Source organism: Orcinus orca, chromosome 13 (assembly GCF_937001465.1).
Source record: "Orcinus orca chromosome 13, mOrcOrc1.1, whole genome shotgun sequence".
In the NCBI taxonomy this organism is placed as follows: Eukaryota; Metazoa; Chordata; class Mammalia; order Artiodactyla; family Delphinidae; genus Orcinus; species Orcinus orca.
This window is the reverse complement of record NC_064571.1, coordinates 10,477,614-10,495,289: the sequence shown is the minus strand read 5'-3', so window position 1 is coordinate 10,495,289 and position 17,676 is coordinate 10,477,614. Positions and strand designations below refer to the sequence as shown.

The following is a 17,676-nucleotide window of genomic DNA, read 5'->3' as shown; positions in this document are numbered from 1 at the left end:
TGCCGGACTCCACTGTGACACCTTTACTTGTTCACGAGACGTGGCACCCAGGAGAGCAGCTGCTCCCTGAAATTCTGTATTGATACATCTAAGCGAAACCAGTTGAGCTCCACGCCTAGGCATCCCTTTCCTGAATTTTCCCATTTCAGTGGGAGGGACTGTCATCCACCAGCCTCCAGGCCCAAATCTTTGATTTTCCCTCCTGTCGCCATGCCTGCGGACTCTCCTTGCCCCTCAAAGGCACCCCTTCCCCTTGGCACAGCTGCCGCTCTGATGCCTGCAGAACGCTTCTAACTTGCTCCCCAACCCTGAGGCCCAGGCCTCCTCTCCTGCCACCGTAGGAAGCCTGGCACTGCCCTCTGGCTTCTCGTCTCCTCCACCATCTTAGCCCCTCTGCCCTGGACAAGACGTCCTCTCCAACGGTTCCTCACCATCTTCAAACCACAGCTTGGTCATCGGCCCACGTGACCCTCTCCCTCTCTCCTCCCAATCTGCTCAGAGAACACCTTCTGCCGGGCCCAGTGGATGGAGGGGTCAGCTGCACAGGCCTGGAGTCAGATGGACCTGACTCACATCCTCAACGGTGCTGCCGCCACCAGCCTCCTCAGACAACAGATGAGTCACACACTGACTGAGCCTCAATTTCCTCACCAGCCACACGTGGAGAGGGTGCCGGCCTCCTGGCATCGGTGTGAGGACTAATGCAGAGGCTGGATGTCAGTGCCCAGTGCCGGGGGGCGCGGCACCCAATTCTCTGCACCTCTAAGGAGTTTTGTCTAATTTTTCCCCATCACACTGATTCATTCCCGTTTGATGCACTGGCATGACAGGTTACACGCTGGGTTCTTTTTGAGTCTTGCTTTGGTTTTCCGGTACACTTGCTGCCGTATCTCAGGAGGGAAGCTCCGGGCTCCAGAAGACAGCCTGGGTCTCAGCCTGCTTGTTCTATGCCCGTCCTGCCCAACAGGCCTCAAGTCATGACCCAGTTTTTGGAACTGGACTGGAGTGCACTTGTGGGAAAACAGGACCCCACGGGTGGAGCTTCCCCTTAACCGGCCCGCTGCGTTTCATGAATCGATCACCTCTCACTCCTTTGACACAAACGATAAAAGCCAACCATGACAACTGCAGGTCAGACAAGCAGGGCTCACCAATTCCCTGGTTGTTTCCCCTCGCCTCAGAGCCAGGGTGACAGATGCTCTCGTGCCCAAGGCAGGTTTCTCCCCCACCTCCCCCTGCTCTGATTTCTACTGAGTCCTGAAAGAGGAAGGAAGGGCAGAAATGTGGCTCACAGCTCTTGGGGCCCAGGTCTGGGGCCCACTGACAACCCCAGGGGAGCAGTATCACACGGGTGACACTTCACTCTCCTCTCCCTCCTCCTGCCTCAACTTTTAAATAGGAAAATAACCCTCAAAATGAAAGCAGTTGTGGTATGTACTTTCCTCTCCCTTTGTTGCTGATTCAGGGAGCTGCCTGCCTAATGAGAAAACAAAGGATGCTGCAGCCGGACCAGCGCCCACAGAACACGGGTCGCACTGGGGCGCGCTCTTCCTTAAGAGACTCGGGAGGGAATCATCTTCTTGATTCCACGTTTCAATTGTTGTAACTGCTCTTAAGTGTCCCAGTGCCATTTATTTCCATAGGGGCTGCAGAGGCTCCCACCTGTCTGAGTATAGTCAAGCCCTCCTTGGTTCAGCCTGTCCACCCTGTGCGACAAAAAGATCAGCCTGACAATAGAGGAAGAACAATAGATTTTTAGGTAACATACTCGTTAGCTTTGAGGTTGGGGAGGGAGGTGAGAGGGATGCATAGAAAAAATGACCTGATTGAAGCAAAAAACAAAACAAAAAAAAGTGGTAGTTCGGGAGAAAAAAAATTATAGGCCAGCATGAAACACATATGCCTCCCCTTCGATGAGCTGGTGGATAAATTATGTACAACAGCCAAACCCCTGCAGCCGTTTCTGAAAGGCAGACGGGATTTTGCAACACGAGGGATACCCTAAAACTCAAAGAAATGCTCGTGCCTAGGACGCTATCATGATGACGTGTTGATACAAATAATAGGGGAAAGTAAGATGAACCAAATGCACAATGCCATTGTCCTTTTTGAAATATGGCTGGTGAGACTGGGCACAATCGTTAAGTTCGCAGGCACAGCTGGCCTGGACATATTACAGAACGGGTTGTATTTCTCAGGAATCCTGTCTCAGAATATTCTTTCAGCTTTTCTCTCAATCCCTATGACAGGGCTCTGGGAACCAGGGGTCCTGCCCCAGTTATCAAGCTTTAGAGAGCCCTGCTCTGGCATTCCTCTGTCCACAGCCTTCCCCACGGGGTAATGGGGGAGCGCCCGCCTGGAGCCCGCATCCCACTTCTCCAGCCCAAGTAGCTTGAGCTTCTCTCCTGGGAATGCTCTCCTCCTGGTGTGTGCACCCTGGACCCATGGGGTGGCCAAGGGGAAGCTGTTGGGAGGGGTGTAGACAGACCTTGGGTGTCTAGGCTGGAGCTGTGGATGGGAAAGAGGGAGGTGGGGAAAGGGGGATGCTTTTCCCCAGGCTGCAGAGTTCACAAAACTTCCAGGAGTCTGAGAATTCTAGATTCCCACCTGGCCTTCTGGATGAATAAAGCTACATGTGCCACGGCGGGAGGACAGAGTATCTTTTCTTCACTGCTTTGTAATCTTGTCTGGTACCCTCACTGTGGGTCCCACACACAGTGCAGGCTCAGGCTAGAGAATAAGGACCCGGTGAGAAAACACAGGCTCAGCCAAGCCTCTTCAAAGCCAGGCCCCCCATCCATCCCTGGAAAGAGGAAACTCAGTCCCAGCTGAGTCTCCAAAATGGCAGGAAAGTGTGGCTCTCACGTACCTACAGTGAAGATGAGGAAGCCAGCCTCCACGTTGGGGCAGCAGAAATGGGGAGGCTGACACCTGCCCCTAAACAGAAGGTTCTACTGGAGGAGTGCGAGCTGAGCACGTGCACACTGGGCACGCCAGGGTGTGGCGCTGTGCCCAGGAGCAGGGTCCTCCCTTGCCGAGGCCTCCCTGGCCCCGGAGGCGGGCGTCCCACCTGGCTGGCTTAGGCCTGCCTCTCCCTGGGAGCCCCAAGGGCCAGGCTCCCCTGATGCCCATGCACAAGGTGGAAGACTGCCGTGGCTGTCCCTCAGCGGTCCCCTCTCACCTGCGAGTGACAGCCATGCTCGTGACACCCTTTGCCGAACTATCTGTCACTCCAGGCTTCTGAAGTCCCCCTCCCACCTCTTCTTCACAACATAACAGGGAAATGTTGAGAGAGAGAGAGAGGGCTGCGTCTTTGCAGAAAGAACTCCAGCTCTGTGTTCAGAATCAGCACAGAGCGGGAACAGGGGCTTTTAACTCCTTGGCAGCCAGCAGGTGTAGCAGTTCCGGCCTCCTGCCCATTGAGATGGGCTGAAAGGGCGTGGAGCCGACCCTTGGGAGCCTCTGTGCCAGGAAAGGGTCCTGGCTCCCCTCTCCCTCCACACTCCCACCCTCCCACCTGCTCTGTCCTTGTTGCTGGCCCTGCAGCGCTTGCCTGTTCCTCCCTCAGCTCACGGGACCCGTTCCAGAGAGCAGGCAGGGCACGCGGGGCAGATACCAACACTCCCCTCCTCTGTGACCACGAGCATGACAGGTGCTCCGAGGTGCCTCTTCCCCAGGCACGCAGGCTCCAGTTCCCTGTAACTAAGCCTCAGTGCACTTTCTGCCTGAGTCCTGGGACCTCAGCACTTCCAAAGGATGGAGACGGGGCCCTCTGCTCCTCCAGTGCAACCCCACCTGCCAGCATCTCTCTGCAGATCTGTCCTCTCACTTGCTGGCCACACTCACTGGTTTTGGGCTCCGCTCCCCACCCATCCCCACCCTGGGCCTCTGTCTCCAATGCAGCATGGCCCCTGGGCCAGGAAAATTCCCCTCAAGGGAGCCTGGGTCAGAGGGTTCCTCTCCAGCCCAGCCCCTCCACTGGCGTCCTACTGTCTACCCGGCAAAGGCCAAGCTCTGCAGTGCGGCGCTCAGCGCACCCAGCCCTCCCCAGCCCACGCTTCCAGGCTCGTCGTCTCAGTACTCTCCTGGCCTCTCCCCCAGAAGCCTCCCTCCTGGTGGAAGAGGGGCACTGGCATCCCCTGGACAAGCTTTTCGCTTCATCACCTTCATCTTTGCCCACACCGTAGCCTCCTCCTGGAATGCACTGCCACACTTCCAACTTTGGGATCCTATTCACACTTCAAGACCCAGCACCAAGGGACCCTCTGTGAAGCCACCTTGGAGTCCTGCGCCATCTGCCAACTACTGGTACCCCTCCCAGGCTCGGCAGCATCCACTTGCATGAGGGTGCGGTGTTCACATCTTACTCCTTCTCCTACTCCTAGCCCAAAGTCTCCAAGTAGGAGGCACTGCCAACTTTGTAAGCAAATAAACTACACTTCTGTCCACTCCTTTGAAATCTGTAAGAACTCTGCCCACACAGGGGGAGAGCATGGACCAGCAGAGCCTGCACTGCTAGAGGCAGGTAAAAGGCCAGTTGGGCCAGGCCCTGGGATGGGAACAGTAACAGGGTCTCACTGACGTCTGGAAAGCCTGGATCTAGTCTGAGCTGTGGGAACGAGACGCGGATAAACGGCGGCCAAGTTCTAGATGTGGGCAGTTCCTGTGAGGAGGGGGCAGCCGTGTGAGGGGCCGAGCCCTGCCTGCAGTGTCTGGACCTCAGGAGGGAGGCTGTATCCCTCTCCCCATGCCTGCAGCATCACACGCCCATTCGATCTTCCTTCCCATGAAGCTGGTTGCAAAGGAGATCCATCTGTGGTCTTCGGCTCGGGCCAGGCTTGATGTCACGAGCGGGAGCTCACTCATCACGGATTCTCTGGGAAGAGTCCTTTCAGCCCAGAGCAAGCGTGGCCATTCACTTGGGAAGCCATGAGGGCCTAGCTCAGCTGGACTCCTGTCTCTGGAACCCACAGTCTTCCCGTACGCAGGAAGCTGCCCGCCCTCAGATGCATGGGGTGTCCTCTCGCTTATTCGATGTGGTCCCTGTCTCACCTTGACCAAGGAGTGCTTCCTGGGGTCTGGTCCAGACCAGGAGGCAGAGCGAGAGGCAGCCACCGGTGGTGGCCACATCGCCCGATCTTCTCCCTGGCAGACAGCCTTCCCCGTGGGAGCGTCCCAACCAGTGGCAGATCCCTCGCAACTGCCGGGAAGGACAAGTCTGACAGCGACGCTCGGCTGGAGGTCACACCCCTCCCTGCCACTGATCCACCAAGAGAGCAGGAGTTGATGGAGTTTGGAAAACCAAGAGCTGTGGACTCCAGGAGGGTCATGGACAGACAGCCGTGAGCCACTGCCCAGGGCCTGGCACCCACTCCGCTGTTCCATTTTGAGGGGTTCTCCTCTCAATTTAACATGATGCTTCTGCTCAGGACTGGGGTGTCTCTGTGGCTCCCAGTCCTCTCTGCCTTTCCCCTGTCTCAGCGTCTCACTTACATGCTCCAGGCCCCGCTCGTGCCCCAGGTCCAAGTGCAATCTCATCCCGTCCGGTCACCCGGTGTGAGAGCCAACCCCTCCCTCGTCAGCCTCCGCGTTCCCTCCTACCTCACCCTTCACGTCTGATCACTCTCAAGGTCCCATAGATTCCTTCCCTGTAACATCTCCGGAACCCCACCCTCGGCCCCAGTCCTGCCGCCATCGCTTCTGAGTTCGTTTCCGCCCAGCTTCCTCCTGGACAGCCTCGCCCAGCCTCCCTGGTCACGATTCCCCTCCACACCACAGATAGAGGCCTCTCCCTAACGCCCCAAGCAGGCCATGCCTCCCCCTGCTCTCAATCTCTCCCAGACCCCCACTGACTGTGGAGGCGGACAGTGAAAGCTCCCACACGTGGCCCACACGGAACCTGCGGGACCCCGACTCCCACCCTCTACGTTTGCCCTGCATCCTGGACGCACCGCACCACAAGCGCTTTCCCAAGTCACCCGTGCATTTCATGCCTCCCATTTTGCCCTTCCTTCTGCTTGTGATGCGCTTGCCACCTACATACTAAAGGTAAGTCTTGCCCATCCACCAAAAATCAAGGTCTCGGGGCTTCCCTGGTGGCACAGTGGTTAAGAATCCACCTGCCAATGCAGGGGACATGGGTTCGAGCCCTGGTCCGGGAAGATCCCACATGCCGCGGAGCAACTAAGCCCGTGCGCCGCAACTACTGAGCCCAAGTGCTACAACTACTGAAGCCCGCGCACCTAGAGCCCATGCTTTGCAGCAGGAGAAGTCACCGCGATGAGAAGCCTGCACACCGCAACCAACAGTAGCCTGCGCTCGCCACAAGTAGAGAAACCCACATGCAGCAACGAAGACCCAGTGCAGCCAAAAGTAAATAAATTTTTTTTTAAGTATATCTAAAAATATCAAGGTCTCAAACACTGATCGCCTCACCTGGGACTTTGTGGGGAGCCACATGAACCCCACACACTGGACGACGTCTCTCCCATGTTCTCCCAGTGCACCAACTCTGGGGTAACTCTCATCCCAGCTCCTTGAGAGCAGGGGCCTTTCTTACTGGATATTCTATCCCCAGCACTTAACACACCTCCTGGCACACAGCAGGCCTTCAGCAGAACTTGTTGGCTGAGGATGGGTGGATAAAGGCGTGAACAAACAGTGTTCTCCAACAGTGTTGTTTCTGAAGGACAGCTGAGTAGATGCTGGACTCGGCTGGGGCCGGCCAGATTTGTTCTTCATGGGGAATTGGAGTTTGAGAGACAGAGCAAGTCTCAGCTTCCCCAGGACATCCTGCCATTTTGGTCCCAGAGTCCAAGGCACTGCCTTAATCCCATTCCTTAGGACCAACACGGTTTGCATGTTCCTTGCAAGAGGGAAGACCAGAGCAAACCAAGGTCAACTGCTCGCAGCTGCGGCTGGACGCAACTCTGGTGCTTAGGATGGAATCCGAGTGCCTCCTTAGTCTGTTGTTGCAAAAACCTTTGTAACAACGATCAGAAAAACTCAACCGCGTGTCCACGGCCTGGAACGGGTTTGCATACAATTTACTCTGTCTTAAACTTCTCAGGAATTAAGAACTATAACATATGCACAAGGCAAGGAATTGCATCAAGAAACTGTGTTACATATTTAAAAATAGCTATTTTGAACATTTGAAAAAGCCATTTTCTCTGCCATGTTATGTCTTCTTGCCTAACTTACTCTCGGTTTCTGCACTTTTATCCTCCAGGTCTCAGGAAGAAGAGGTTTGATGCCATCTGGGCTATAAGTCCTTTTGGCTGCCCTCTTGGACACAGAACCCTTTTCACCTATAATTACAGAAATCTGTAGGAATGTATTTTATTTTCTAAGCTGCCAATTAAGAGAGAATTTCTGAGTAATTTTTTAGGAAAAAGAATCCCAATAGATAGCTTCATCCATCTCTATTTACACTGATGTTACATAAAATTTCCCCATTGAGGATTCAACATGCACTTTGATGGACCAGATCAGGGGTCCTGAGTCAGTTAGGGGAGGTGAAATACTGATGAAATACTGATGAAAACCTCACTTTTAGTTACCTGGTGATCCTTTCCCCATGTAAAGCGGCATTTTATGCCACTTTGAGCATGTATCAAAACTTGTTTAATGATTATATCTCAAAGGATTGAATGCTCTTTTTTTTTCTTTTCAGTTCTCACATTTCTGAGTAAAAGCCATCATGTTCAAGTTAACAGAGCATTATGTTTTCTCTGCAAACAAATTCCCATAATTCATAAACAAAGAGAAAGGTAAATTCATGAAGAGGAGACACAGCACTATTTTTCCACGTGACATTTGGGATCTAGGTTAAAAATGATGCTTTTGTCTCTGGTGATTTATCAAACTCCAGATTTCATAAAAGATAAAGATGCACTAAAGAAGGAACACATCATCTTAATGCTTCATTTTGACACTTTGGGTCTCTAAAAAGCATGTATTTTGAAGCTCTCCCCTCCAGAAACTCAATCGTGTCCATGATTTACACAGTGAATTCTTGTTTTTCAAGCATACTTAAGTGAGAACAGGCCAGGAGACACCTTGAAAGAAAATGGTCACATTTGAAACATACAGATTATTTATAGACAGAAAACTCAAAGAACTGAAAGAAAATCTGGTTGTCAACAGACAGTTGCTTTTTCTATGTTTTCTCTGTAGCTCATTTTGGGTTTTGTGTGGGTGGCTCATGTGAACTTAAAGGTTATTTGCTAAATGTTTTGTGAGATTAGAACATGTTGTCCTTTAAAACCTAAATGCAAGTTTATGTTTATTGCAAATATGTTCAACTTTAGAATATGGGATATGGGATTTTTTTAACATAGAAAATCATACCTAGAATTGCTATGATAAAACAAGATTTCCTATGCTTCTAGTTTTCATTCACAGTTTAGAAGGTCTTATTCTTAATCGTATTCCCAGCAGAAATCTCACAATACAGAGAGTTATGCAGTGCAAGTTTTTGCTTTTTCACCTTTTGGGTTAATTTCACCTGCCAACTTGAATACTGATTAGCCTTATTTTGAAAATACTTAGGTACCAGGAGCTGGAAAGTCAGTGTGGACCATAGCTCAGGTCTTTGCAATTTATCATATAAGGTACATTTTTCGAACACACAGTGTACAAAGGAGCAAAAAAAAAAAAAAAAAACCCTTTTTTTTTTTCTTTAAAGGCGAGGACGGTTTATTTTTCTTGCCTCTTTAGCAATGCTCAGCTACCAGACTCAGGTCCAACAAGCACTTATGAGCCCCACCAAGTGGGCAGATGGCAGCAGTCTGCTGGATTTGAATCCCCCTTCTGCTGTGTGGCCCTGGGCAACTTATGTAGCGTCTTTGTGCCTCAGCTTCCTCGGGAGGAAACTGGGTAGATGGTGGTCCCTCCCTCATTGCCCTGGTGGGGGATTAATGAGTGCTCATTAATCTCACACAAAGCCTGTGAGATAGAAAAGAAAAGAAGCATGATTCAGAGACAAAGGCGGTGAGAAGAGCGAAAAGCAACACAGGCCAACTTTAACCCAGGAAAGTATGTGTTCAATAAAATACAAAGAAAACTCCCCCCCACCCCGAAAGTTCAAGAACACTAGAATGCCCGTTCTTCGGCGTTCATCTGCAGGAAGGAAAGCCCTTGGGGAGTTGAGGGTGGGAGGACTTTTCTCAAAATCTGATGCTAAAAACCCTTGGGGTCAGCCAGCCCTGGGGCGGAGTCCCGGCTCCACAACTTAGATCTGTGTGATCCGAGGTGACTGTTCACCCCTGAGCTGAGCTTCCTCAAGGGCTGTGTGAGGTTGTTGTAGAGACTGAAGAAGTGACAGGGTCCAGGTGCTCAGCACGGCCCTGGCTCAGAGGAAGCACCGAATAGGTGGAGACAGAGGCCATCAGTCCAGTCAGCCAATATCCCGGGGCCCGGAAGGTAAGTGACATTTATTAGGGCCTGGGTACAAGTACTGCGGCTAAATTCTGTCCCTCATGGGCCTCCGCAAAACAAATATCCTCCAGGAGTCTGACCCGGCTTTTTCCTCGTCTCCCTCTTTCGAGTGCGACAGAATCTTCAAGGTCATCTGTCATAAAACTGTCTCATAAGTTGTCACCTCCAGCAAAGAAGAGTGAGTTATCAGAGCTCTCTCGGGACCTCCTAGGTGACACACTCCCAGGGGCTGGGCTGAGCAGGGTCCCCGGGGGCTCTGGCGAGGGTCGTGTGACAGCACTTCTTGAGAAGGTAGCACTTTTGGGGTCTTCAGGTCTGGCTGACACAGACCTCAAGTGCACCTACGTGGCCTGGGCCTTCAGGGAAGGAAACCCCGCGTTATGAAGAAGGGAGCAGCCTGCGTGATGCCGCAGAAGAGATCTTCCTCCCCTCACTGGAGCCCGGGAGCCACGCTCCCTCACGCCTGCTCTCCCAGGACGGGGAAGGCTCGGAATGTGGTCCCAAGTTGGGCGTCGGCATTTTAGAACTTCCTCTCTTCCTGTGTCTATCTGATGAGGCACAAAATTTAAATCCGATGTGGCGAAGCTGCACGCTCTGTGCAGGGTTTCCGGGCTCCAGTGCTCAGGTTCGGCTAAACAAATTCTTCTTTTTAAGAGCCATCACGTATGTGAGCAGGGCACCCCCTCCCTACTCCAAACAGTCTCCACCCAGGTGCCTCCACTCTCTTCCTCTCTCCCTCCTAATATTGTGCCGGTTCTCATGTTCTCTTCTCCCCATGTGTTGTCACCTCCTGGGTTCCCAGAGGGAGCCTCTCTATTGTCCCAGACTCTGGCATTAGAGACCCAGAGAGTCCCACAGAGTGTGCAGGACATCCACGGGGGCCTCTCCCGGCCACCGCACCCTCTGACATGGACCCATCAACTCCCAGTTGCCCCCTTTGCTCTCAGGAACAATGGGTCTGAGATGTGTCCCCCCATGTGAGAAGGACAGAGAAAATGAGGCCAGAAACGGTACTTCTCTTCTCCACTGTCGGAGCCTCCAAGATGATGGTCTGTTGGGATCTAGCAGCAAATCGTACCTGCCCACCCTCGGCTCTCCAGATCCCCTTGCCTGCTTCCACCACCCATATGTTTAATGATTGCCAGACAAAGAGGAAGGTCAGCAGTGGGGCAGGGGTACCCCAGCTCCTCCCTCCATCAGAGGGAGCCCTCAGGGCTCGCTGGGACTGCTCTCAAACTCCTGGGCCCAGCAGAGGATGCTGATGGGAGAGGAAGGCACACAGGCTGTCACAGCCAAGGGAGCACCTGTGGTACTCACCCTGCTCCCCCACCTGCCAGACCTCCATCTCCAGAGGTCACAGCAGAATATGGCAGAAACCGTTATCCAAAGAACGAGATGTGCTGACTTTTGACTTTTAGTTCCACCCCAGAGGTCATGTTTGCCCTTCAAGCTGGGAGGACTCAGGGTTTGGAGGGACTTCTGTAGTTAAGTGTAAGGGGATGACAAGTTCCTAAACTCACGCTGGACTTTGGGATGAAGTCGTGGCATTTTATTTTTCTGCGCTTGCATATAAAGCAACGTGCATTCAAGGAGGTGATAAGTGTATTCCCGTAATTTCCTGGAAGATGAACGCCAAAGCTAAATCAAGGTGAATGTAATTTGCATAAAGAAGAGCCACATTAACAATGGGGAGGAAAATGCTGATCCCATGAATACTGGAAAAAGGACTCACGGATAAAATGCAGAAATGACGCTTTAATAACGCACGTGATCACATTTTTATTAACAAAGGACGTCTTGTTTGGAAGCAAATACATCCTTGAGACGAGTCCGAAATTGGTCCTCCGATAGGCAGAAATCCACACTACTTATATATTCTAATTATAGCTACAACCTGCGCTTAATGCAAACATTCTGAACTCTTAGTCACTTTATTAAGAACCAGAAAAGGGACTTCCTGAAGCATAATGAGGGCTACTCACAAGCTCTGAGAAAGAAAACGAAGAGATAATTCTGCATAGAGCTGGAGAATGCCGGATGTAATTTACTTAATAAAAGTGCTTCGTGTCTCTTTTTTGGTTTAGGAATTGCTACACCCTTAGGGGTTCAGACAGTACCGTGCTTCAGCACTGCTATTTCTAGGGCAAGATAAAAATGTGTATCAGAGAAAAGGAATCATTTATCATCGTAATGGTTACATCCCACTTCAGAAACCACTAGAGACTGCTTAACATTTTTATTTCCAACACAGTTTTCCTGAGTCTTCAGGTGACAAATGGAAACTGATGCCAGAAGGCTTTCTTTCCATTTGTTCCTTATAAAAATGGCTAGATGTGGAGCTCATTTTCATCTGGGGTGACGCTCAGGTCTGTGCGTTCGCAGCCTGATCCTTCCCTTCCCGCTTTGTGTGATTCCTTCAAAAGTCTCCAAAGGCAACATCTGGGTCCAGTCAAAGAAGACAGATGGGCTCCTTCTACCTCCTCTCCCGGCCCCTGGAGACCTCTTCCCGGGGCAGGGGCGGGGTGGGGGGTGGGGGTGGGGGTGCGTTCTATTTGAATGTAATGACAGGCTGACTAAATTTTTCCTGGGTAGTGTGTTCAGGGCATTCCTATCATTAGAACCCATTCTGTATCCTTACAGACCTCCTCATTATGGATGGATTTCTCTATTTCAAAACATTCCTAGGATTTCTAGATGCTGTCGTTGAGTCCTATTATTTTTCTTGTTATTCTTATGATTTTTCTTCTGTGACTTTCTACGGCCAGATCCTCTTCATCTGTCGTGGAACTGGAGGCCAATTTCCTAGAAATCATCACTCTTGCTTACCGTGGTTATTAACCAATAAAAGATTCACAATTAATCTGGATGTCCTTGGTGCTGTGGTAACATCAAATCCTTGACATTTCTTCCTGGTGTTAAGACTTCATACATTGGAACCTAGCCCGTTTAATCTTTCTCTGTTTCTTCCTCTTAAGAAAAAGGATCTAAATGTTCCACTTTGGTTATGGGAACTAAGGTCTTTGTAGATTAGTAATTAACAGTAAGAAAAAAAGTTTTATTGAACACTAACCATGGGTCAGGTGCTAAGGTAAGGGCATTCAAGTATCTTCTCAATGCCCCTCCCCGAGGTAAATATCACATTATCTACATTTTGTAAATGAAGGTGAGACCTGGAGTCCACAGGGTTCATCCTTGTGTCCCAGGAAGGGCAAGATCTGGCGAGTACACGGGACCCCAGAGGGAGGAGCCCAGGTGCTGGGGCCACAGCACCCCGGAGAACTGAGCCATAAAGGTACGCAAAGCAGAGGAGAAGGCCTGGGACATACTCGCCTTCCGTAAGCGTGTCTTGAGCATTATTCCATATCCCGGATAAGTTTCAGCCTGATCAACAAATCTGGAAAAATAACCCACTGACAGAAGAGGGGTGGTTTACCTAAATTTCCTAGAGGTAGGTGCTGAGAGCACCAAGCCAGTCCAGGAAGCAAGCCCCCATGGGCTCCGGAATCCGCGGCAGGCAGGTCAGCATGGAGCTCAATCCCGCTCCCTCGCCCCAGAGAGCTGTCCAGATGGTCCAGCCTCAGCACCTTCTGACGATAACCGAATCCCACGTGGAGCTGTCCCCACAGCGAGGATGGAGCACGCGCGGGAACTCAGCAGTGGGGTTTGGGTTTGTGGTGCATGAACTGGCATTCTGGTTTCTGTATCTGTCCCTTCTGAGTTTGATTAAGGAGCGTCAATTCCCCGGAGCCTCAGATACGGTGGGTGTACAGGCAGATGAAAACTCCTGAATCTGCAAACCAGGGAACCCAATCTTGTACCTTACTGACCCACAGGGGAGGGAACGTTCTGCCCTTTCCTTTACCTTCTCGGACCCTCTGCTTCCTCCTCCTTCCTCTGCCCCAGGGAGCAGAAGGTAGAAATCAGAGTCTGGGGTGTCTGCGAGGCCATCGTTATCACAGGGTGTGGTCACTGTGTTTAAAGGCTGGCCCTGGGGATGGTGCTCCTGGCGGCCTCCCGGACCCCGTGAAGAGCCTGTGCTCTTGGAAAGTTCACCTGAGCACGTGCACACTCACCTGAGCATCCTCATTCCGGTCCTTACTCTTGAGCCGTATGCCATGAGGCTCACCAGGGTCCCAAGCACTGGACCGCACTCAGAGGGAGGGGAGCGGCCTGGCTCCGTCTATACCGAAACTACTCACTCCAATCCAGCTCTTGTCGGCTCTGCGCGAGGGTCCTGGGCACCCCCACAGCCATTAAAAACGTGGCACTTTGCTCCTCCTGAGCTGCCTGCTGCCCAGCTCGGGGGCTGGGCAGGAGGCAGGCAGTCCTGGATTGATGTCTTGACTCTTAGCAGAGCCCATCAAGGAATTCCAGCCCTGAGACAGTGCCCAGGGATGCGACAGGACCAGCAGCCTGACCCCGGAGCTGAGGTGGTGACCAAAACTTGGTCGTGCCTTCTGGGAGCTGGCAGTGCCCCTGGTGTGATGGAAAACTCCACACAGCAAAAACGCAGAGGGCGCCTTCCTCTTATCACACTTCCCCCCCCCATGGAGAAGGGCATAGGGATGAACAAACAAATGTCTCTTGAGGTTAAGCAATAATTTCAAGAATAATTTGCCATATCTTCACGGATCTCACTCTGTTTTCAGTGTTTCATCTTACTTTACGTGATTTTGGTGTTTTGAGGCCAAAATGAACATTCACACTTCCTCACCCTCAGCACGCTGACGCTTTGGACTGGATTGCTCTTTGCTTCGAGGGGGAGGGTGCTGTCTGGTGTGGTGTCCCCGGCCCCTACCCACTAGCAACCCCTGCTCAAATGCAACAACCAAAAATGTCTCTAACTGTCACCAAACGTCCCCTGGAGGGCACGATCCCCTCTGGTTGAGAACCCATAGCTTTAAAAGGTGGTACTAGTCCTTGCTAATTTGGGGGTTAGGTTTGAGTAGTTTCGGTACTTGAACTTCTTCAGGCAGCGATCCCATTAAAACACCCTCACTTTGCCCACCCCCGTCCCGTTTGTTTATTTGGGAATGACAGTCACCATTGGGCAGAGGGCCACTGCTGAGGGGCCAACATTTAGCCGGCTGGCTCCTGGCGAGTTTAACATTAGGTTTTGTGGGTGTCATTTGGTCAGTGTTCCTAGCACGTGGGGCGTTATTTGGGGACCCTAAATTCAACACAAGGGCTCAGACCAGAGTGGGGACTGTCCTTTCTCTGCAGAGTCGGAGTCCCAGATAACCCGGAAGTCACTCAATCCCAAATATTTGACAAGAGCCCACTGACCTCTGTGAATGTGTGCCAGAGACAGGCAGGTGACGTGGTGAAGACATGAGTTCCAGGCACTGGAAAAGTCCTCGTTCTCGGTCGTCACCTGCCAAACGGACAGCAGAAAAATCACCGCTGACGATATTCTGAGAGAATCGAACCTCCTAGCAAGGCAGATGGTAGACAGTGCACATTTCCGTACAGCCAGTAAGCGGACCTACTGTAGGCTGGCCCCTGTCACCCCCAAAAGCTATTCGTTAGATGGAGAAATGCCAGAAACCTACTGTGAGTCCAGTTTACGTGCTTCTATTAATTCCTCACACATACCAAGCATGGCCACCACCAGTTGCCAATTCTTGAGCTCTGACAGGCGTCGAAGAAACAATTCGAAGGCGAGGGACACAGAACGTGAGACGGTTTTTATTCAGGTCACTCCATGCCTGGAGAACTCTAAATACCAGAACGCACTACTTAAACCTAATCTGCAACAGAACCCACCCACCTTCCCTTCCCCCTCCCCGCCTTGTACTCAGGTACTGCCACATGTTTTCAAATTCTTTCTTTTCTTTTTTCTCTTCTTTTTCTTTTTTCTTAAAATTCTGCTTAAAAGCTTGCTTGAAATTCATTTCCTGACAGTTCTGGAGGCTGGAAGTCCAGTATCAGGGTACCAGCACAGTCAGGTTCTGGTGAGACTCTTCCTGGCTTGCAGAAGGCTGCCTTTTTTCTATTTTCACATGGCAGAGCGAGAGTGGTCTCTTTCTCTTTTTATAAGGAAACTCAGCCCATCATGAAGTTCCCACCCTCATGACCTAATCTAACCCTAATGACCTCTCAAAGGCCCCATCTCCAGATGCCATCACATTGGGAATGAGGGCTTCAACACATGAATTTGGGGGCGGGGACACAGTTGTTCAGTCCATAACAACATTCCTTTTGATTTTCATTAAGAAATGTATGTACAGATTCTTAGAGGAATCTTGTAATTGAAAGACCATGGACTTTGGGGCTTGAGAGATAAAAGTTGAAACCATAGCCCCATTACTATCCACCTTTGGGGTTAGGACAAATTATTTCACTTCTGAGCCATTAAAAATGTTTTTTTTTTTAATTTAGATATAACTGACAATAGCAATATGTTAGTTTCAGGTGTACAACATAATGATTCAATATTTGTGTATATTGCAAAATGATCGCCACCATAAGTCTAGTTCACATCCGTTCACCATAGTTACAAACATTTTTTTTTCTTGTGATGAAAGCCCAGGGACTGTAGTTAATAATATAACTGCTTGTATATTTGAAAGTTGCTAAGAGAGGAGATCTTACAAATTCTCATCAGATTGTTTCTTGAATGCCTGTCACATCTGCAGCATTGGCATTTGGTAGTGGCCGTATTTGACACGTGTGGGGGACGAGCATCAAGGTGGAAATTAGACTCACAGGACATTTATGTAATTTATTCACCTAACGAGTAGCTTTTTTCAGCTCTACTCTGGGTAAGATGGTCTTTCAGTGACTCTAATGAAGGAAGTTGTTTGCTTTATTTTGTTTTTTAATCAGAGGGAAGTGAAGAAATATAACTGGAATAAAATAAGAATGAAGAAAATACACAGAAAAGAGAAAAAGGTGTCGAATCACGAAGCCGGCAGTCACAGTCATTTCGGGAAGGCGGATTCTTATCTGACCAGAGCAGGGTGTGAAATTTGGCACTCTGACTTTTTTTGTTTCTTCTTGCCTTTGTTTTCCCCCATGGAGAAGGGCAGTGGCGCTCTGCAGTTAGCGCCGAGTCTACACTTGGAGGCTGAACCAGAGTTTGATCTTCTGGTCTGCTCGCTTTGACCACTTGATCATGGGATGGAATGTGCCCCACACACCTCTCAAAGGCCTCCCGGCCTAGGGTGGGGGGCACCCTCCCCCTCGAAGCAAACTGAACGGCTTGGTATTTAAACTTTCAGCAATTCTCTCTGCTCAAAGAAATAACACTCAAGTAGAAAGTTAGGCTGTCTGTATCTGCTTCCCATTTGCTTCCAACTCATACCCCGAGTCCTCTGGTTGGAAGGTCACCTGCCTTCCCCAGCTCCCCAGTTCTTCCAGGGCCTGGAGGACGGACTCCTTTGTAAAAATCCTCCTGTAACAGAGAGCTTTGTGCTCCAGTGGAAAAACTGGCAGCACAGAAAGCCTCTACCCATGTATAATTTAGCATGATTACCTGGGGCAGCAGGCACAGCTCAGAGGACCGTGTCACATGCGCCTCGGGGTCCCCACCACAACTGGGGCATCTCATGACAGTGGAGGGAGAGGATAATGTCTGTCTTGCTCCCTGCATTGGTGTCACAATTACAACTGGAAAGACACAGTGGAGATAGGCGATTCTTAAAGGAACAGCCCACAGAACATCTCTGGCAGAGGCGAGAACAACAGCTGGCCAGACACACTCATGGTCCTGAAACTCTCCCATCACACTGCAGAGGAAAATGCCTGGAAATCCATGCTGAAGCCCAGTGGACAGGCCCCCCTAAACACGGATCAGCTGCCCTCCACCATTGCATGGGAAGGAGAGAGGAAGGATCAACTATAATGTGGAGGTGTCCAGGTAGAATTGCGGACACTTTTAGATTTTTTTTAAGTCAACGTGTAAAGTAAGTTTTCACGGGACTGATCAAGAGAAAAGCAGGGACAGAGAACTGGCCGGACCACGTGGAACCCTGCTTGAAGAAGGGACATCACATGGGAAAAGCTTGCAGAGGGACTTTTGCAAAACTGGCTGTGGCTTAACCCCTCCAACAGGATGAGGCAGAAGTAAAAAGCAAGTTCAAGTTAAGGGGAAAGGCCCCTTGAAGGCCTGCCAACCAGCTCCTGGGTGCTTTTCCTTACATGTCAACATCACTGTACTGCTGCAGGACCCACTCGAGAAGGCTCAGTGTAACCTCATCCTTGCTGGCAAGTGGCCCCGGCACTGGCCACTTC

At 50.8% G+C, this 17,676-nt stretch overlaps 1 protein-coding gene and 1 long non-coding RNA gene across 2 annotated transcripts in view; one reads left to right on the top strand and one right to left on the bottom strand.

Moving 5' to 3' along the window:
• Positions 1-17,676, bottom strand: part of ACOXL (acyl-CoA oxidase like) — a 371,113-nt gene that overhangs the window by 68,203 nt on the left and 285,234 nt on the right. The window contains 1 exon segment of the mRNA XM_033401938.2: positions 14,728-14,815. Within this exon segment, the coding sequence (XP_033257829.1) occupies positions 14,728-14,815 (88 nt within the window).
• The window catches only part of LOC125960755 (uncharacterized), a 228,180-nt gene that overhangs the window by 52,221 nt on the left and 158,283 nt on the right, over positions 1-17,676 (top strand). The gene's annotated exons all lie outside the window — the stretch shown is intronic.